Source organism: Phaeoacremonium minimum (assembly GCF_000392275.1).
Source record: "Phaeoacremonium minimum UCRPA7 unplaced genomic scaffold PA7_03_scaffold_33, whole genome shotgun sequence".
In the NCBI taxonomy this organism is placed as follows: Eukaryota; Fungi; Ascomycota; class Sordariomycetes; order Togniniales; family Togniniaceae; genus Phaeoacremonium; species Phaeoacremonium minimum.
In genome coordinates this window covers 185,755-191,029 of record NW_006920940.1, presented here as the reverse complement: position 1 = coordinate 191,029, position 5,275 = coordinate 185,755, and the positions used below count along the sequence as shown (strand labels likewise).

At 45.8% G+C, this 5,275-nt stretch overlaps 1 protein-coding gene across 1 annotated transcript; it reads left to right on the top strand.

Moving 5' to 3' along the window:
* Nucleotides 1–2,906: 2,906 nt before the first annotated feature.
* UCRPA7_442 (putative chitin deacetylase 1 protein) lies at nucleotides 2,907–4,034 on the top strand (the record flags this gene model as incomplete). Its single annotated transcript, XM_007913038.1, has 3 exons — nucleotides 2,907–2,952; nucleotides 3,039–3,114; nucleotides 3,167–4,034. 3 exons carry the CDS (start codon nucleotides 2,907–2,909, stop codon nucleotides 4,032–4,034), a joined length of 990 nt encoding a protein of 329 aa, XP_007911229.1.
* Between the last annotated feature and the right edge of the window lie 1,241 nt (nucleotides 4,035–5,275).

Sequence of the window (5,275 nt, the reverse complement as noted above, 5' to 3'; positions counted from 1 at the left end):
GCCGTCTCAGCTGATGTTGCTTTAAAGGTAGGATATTACTTACAAGGAGGCGATGGAAGCAGATCCTCATTAAAATAAGTTCCCTGCTCTTTGGTCTGAACAAACTTCTTGAACTCATCTTTGGAGGAGACAGCTGTCTTCATTCGTTGCTTGAATGTCATGTTGGGGGTGAAGGTGAAGTTCCTTGGCTGTTGTGACAGTGGTTTGAGTCTGCCACAGCGTCCTCGTAAATGTATCAATGATTCTTATTGATTCATGTTAAGTAGCGAGTGATATTTATTTACCTCATTTGGTCTCCATTTGGCCATCGCACATGATTTTCACTAGTTTCCTCTTCCTTAGGCGATATCATATTAGGAGATCCACTCTATTGGTGTCTTATCAATGATAGATCGGACGTCCGACCTGAATCCTAGGCTAGATGAACCTGGCATAGGGGACTGTCGGTTCAGTCTTATCGCCATATAATAATAATTGCAGCTCTCTTAAATGAGAAATAGGCTGTCAACAAGTACGTCACGAGCTTCGATTCTAGAATGTAAGAACCCAAAATAGAGGGAATTGCCATGATTAAATACTCGCAACTCGCCACTCTCAGCATAATTATGGAGAGATACGCAATCCCAATCATGAACGTCAACATTCCAAGTATTGTTATGACTGATTTCTTTCAAAATGCCTTCCAATCATATGCGTTCTCCCAAGCATACGCCGCTTGAAGTATTCTTGCCTCATCCCAAAATCTTCCAACAATCTGCAAACTTGCTGGTAACTTGATCTCGGGATCTACCCTTGATGGAACAAATCCAATAGGCATAGCTAATGCTGGATGACCTGTTCCGTTGAATGGTGACGTGTTTTCCAATTTCCCTGCAGATGCGGCAATATGTTCTAATGGTGTTGCATCCACGGCGGGTAAGGGGTTGCTTGCTGTAATTGTTGTAGGCATGACGAGAAAGTCAACCGTCTTGAGGGCTGTATCGTATTCGTCCTTCAGCTTACGCATAAGATTGACAGCCTTGGGGTATGCAAGCGGATAATGCGTCCACCCGTATTCACCAGACATCAAGCCCTCCGTACTGACTGTGCTCATCTGTAAACACATATTAGAATGCTTATGAACCAGGTGAATAAGATGTCACCTTTTGGAGCGCTTCCTCTGTGTATGGAAGACTTTTCTTCTCAAAAAGGTCTGTCAACATCACCTGTCGTCTACCAGTTGCTCTTCCCAGCATGCCCATATGATTACCCATCTTGCTCATTACGGTGTAGATGTTTCGTCCAAGCCCATGTAGAGGAATACTGATTTCAGAAACGGTGGCACCAAGTTTCTCAAAACCAGCAACGGCATCACGAAACTTTGCTTCCACCCCCGGGTCAATCAGAGGCAACTCAACACCTTCTTTTAGTATGCCGATCCTCATGCCTCTGACTCCTTGCTGCTGGGTTTCCCAAAGTATCTCCCCATACCGCGGCACACTTCCGAGAAATGGGGTACCAGCAATCTGTCGGTCATCAAATCCATCAACTCCGGCAATGGCTTCCAATAAGTTTGCACAATCCATACAGGTTGAAGTTATAGGACCCACAAAGTCCACGCTGGCATCATTACTGGCAATGCCTGTATAAGGTACCAGGCCAAACGTAGCTTTGAAGCCGTATAACCCACACAACGAAGCAGGAATTCTAATACTTCCACCTTGATCACACCCAATACCCATATCGACAGCTCCACTTCCAACTAGTGCTGCAGTCCCAGAGCTACTGCCACCAGCAGAGTAGCCTTTTGCATAGGGATTATGCACTTGACCCGTGGCGGCAGTACAACTAACGGCGCCTCTCGAGAGATTCTCACAAACCGCTTTTCCGGCAATGATGCCACCGTTATTCAAAATTCTTGTGACGACCGTAGCATCCGTGCTTGGAGTCCAACCAGTAAAGCTCGACGTTCCTAGAAGACAAGGCACCTCGGCCATGGCAATGTTATCCTTGAGACAAAGCCGTTTGCCTTTGAGTAAATGGGAAGCTGGACTGCTGTGCTCGCAGTGACATTGCCATGCCCATCCCCCAAGGGGGTTGTCTTCAGCCTTCGGAAGATAAACATCTGTCCTAGGAGCTGCTTCAAGTTCAGGCTTGGGCTGATAATCTGGTCTGCTATTAGCTTCAGTTGACATCGAGGAGTTGCAGGGATGAGATTGTCGATTACAAGTGACCACACACCTTCAATGTTGGAGATTGTCTCGAGTGCAACCCTAGTCCGCTCTAGAAACTCCTTATAATCGCCAAAATAAGGTTCAGGTATATTAAGACCAACTGCCTTGGCAGTCTGGCTCACAACCTCATTCGTGACAGACATCATTATGTTCTTGATGTTGACCAATAAGCTTAGACATCAACTTTGTTTCAGGAGCTTCCGTTATCATCAGTGATTGCATTTGTGGTTCATATCTGATTGAAAAATGACCAAATCAGAACATGGAGGCCACCCACAAGGAATTAGTGTCGACGGACTTGTCCAACTCATGCATACCATCATGTCATCTGTTTTCGGTGGATGCGTCGGTTACAATTTCCCGATGATACGACGGGGGATGTTGATTGTCTTAGGGTACGCAACGGCTTTATGCAGTGAGACAGGCATGAATTTTATTGGCTAGGGGATGTTGTGGGGTGATCGGATGAGGTCCGCCTAAGATCGGGGGTCCGTGAAAGAGATAAGGATTACGGTAGAAGAATCGTACAACTCTCCACTTCGTCTGATACCTCCTGCACGAACGAGATCCTTATTAAAAGTCTTGGAAATTTAAAAGACACTTGTTTTGGGTTGATTTCAATTGCTCCACAGGATTGACTCATTAAGGTTGATCGGCAAATGTCCGGATTATCGCCATCTGTACAATAACAAAATGGTTCATGTTGAAGAGTCACTACAGATCCCGAGGGACTTTGAAGGTCAATACGATGCACATATCCAGCATTCTACTTCTTTTCAGTGACATATTTCAGAAGACATGCTAACGCAGAATAAACTACTCTAGGTTTCGGTGAGGAAGGTTTTGATCCCCAGTGGCCCAATGGTGCCAGAATTGCTGTATCCTTTGTGTTGAACTATGAGTAAGTGGAATTCCTCCCTAACGAACCCCCGCGTATTGCTAATATATACCAGAGAGGGAGGTGAACGTAATGTTCTGGATGGTGATCCTTTTTCCGAGCCATATCTCTGGGAGAAAGGTGCATCGGGAGGCTACAAAGAAGGACGCCACGTAAATGGTGAACAGGACTTCGAGTACGGTAGTCGCGTTGCATCCTGGAGACTTATCCGCCTATTCAAGGAATTTGGCTGGAGCTTCACTACGTATGCGGTCGCTTTTGCATTGAAGCGGAACCCAAAGTTTGCAAAAGCTCTGGTTCGTGATGGACACGAGATCGCTTGCCATGGATTGCGATGGCTGGACATTTGGGATTACTCGCTTGAAGAGGAAAAGGAGTACATCAAGCAGAACATCCTGATCCTGAAAGAAGTGTCGGGCGAGATGCCAGTAGGCGCTTATTATGGACGTGGCACGCCAAACACCAGGGCAATCTTTCCAGAGGTTTGGAAAAGCGTTGGGGGCGAGTTTTTGTGGTCTTCCGAATGTTACAACGACGACGTTCCATATTGGATTGATCTCCCGTGGGAAAAGGAGCTACCAGAGGACAAACGGGAGGGCATGCTTATGATTCCTTACAACTACGACTGCAATGACGGCAAGTTTCACATGTCCCCTGGATTTGGAAGCTCTGTGGGAGAGACATATGAGCAGTACCTCAAAAACACATTTGATTGTCTATATCGAGAAGGTGGCAGGATCATGAACATCCCACTACACACGCGCATCATTGGCAAGCCAGGACGTTCAGAGGCTTTGCGCAAATTTATGCAATATATCTCTGGCAAGCCTGGTGTCTGGGTCACTACGAGGAGAGACATTGCTAAGCACATGAGGCAGAAGTTTCCATACAAACCGGATGGTGCTTGGCAAACTCCTGTGTAAGACGGTCAGACGAGCCTAAAAGAAAAAGATAAAGCACATTCTAGTGAAGTAGTCTAGTTAATAGCAGAGGCTCTATTTGTCGCTAAATATGATCAAGAGCTCACACTTTGAACACAGCCTGAACAGTTGTATTTTCACGCAGGACAGATGGATGAAACTAGCTCTAATTGTATCAGACACTGTAGAAAATGAGAATCTTGATATCAATGTAATAAAAATACTAGACCGAATGAAAAGCTAGAATTCAACCATGATCGAAAGTCCAACGATCGGCCAATTTGCACTTCTAAGTGTGAGTGGGGATCGGTCAACACCGCGCACTATCGTATCGGAGCAATCTGCGCCGAAAACCACTTGGGCGGAGATATGTCCGATGTCCTCATTCCCACATGAGATAGCATTTGAAGCTAACACACTGTGAGCTAGATCAAACGCTTAATTCCTTTAGGTTTGCTTTGTGTTAGCATTAGGTCATTGAGTGTACTTTCATCTTATCTCGGAGCAATCTTTTTAATGAGATCCTGACCTGGACACCATAAAATGTCGTCGTTCGGAGGTGCGCCATTTGTCTATGATCAGCTGGATCAAGTATGTCGGCATTTGATCCGTTAGTCACTTCTTCCCCTAGTAGCTGTCCGCCGCAGGATTCAGTAGCCGAGCCTTTGAATTTACGGAAAAGGATTCGCACCGCATGCACAAGGTGTAAGAATCGTAAGCAAAAGGTATGTGACTTTGGAAACCTATTCTATGCTTATGCCTTCCCTGTCAGGGTTATAGTTTTCTCTAGATTGTGTCTAGATTTAAGTGTAGCTGAGATCCGATTTAGTGCGATGAGACTCTGCCTGTCTGCTCAAATTGCTTGCGAGCTGGTGCAGATTGTGACAAGGCCGATGTTGCAAAACAGGCTCCTCCTCCAATTGCGTACGTGAATCATCGTTCCCTTTCAGCGGGTTACGTTATTGCAAGTGCGCTGTTGGTCTAACTCGGGACCCTGACCAGATATACAAGAGCGTTGGAAGAGCGAGTAGCACAACTGGAAATTCTATTGAATCAGGGGAAGACTAATAACGAACAATGTCTTCCTCAGTCCAAAATCAACGAGTCACCAACTGCGTCTATCCCAGATCCCCCGGCGAGTGATAAAGGCGAGCATGAGAATAACATGAGCACTCTAAATGAAGTTGTCGGTATCATTTCTTTGGGAAATTTTGAGGCACCAGCATATGTAGGGCCTTCAGCCG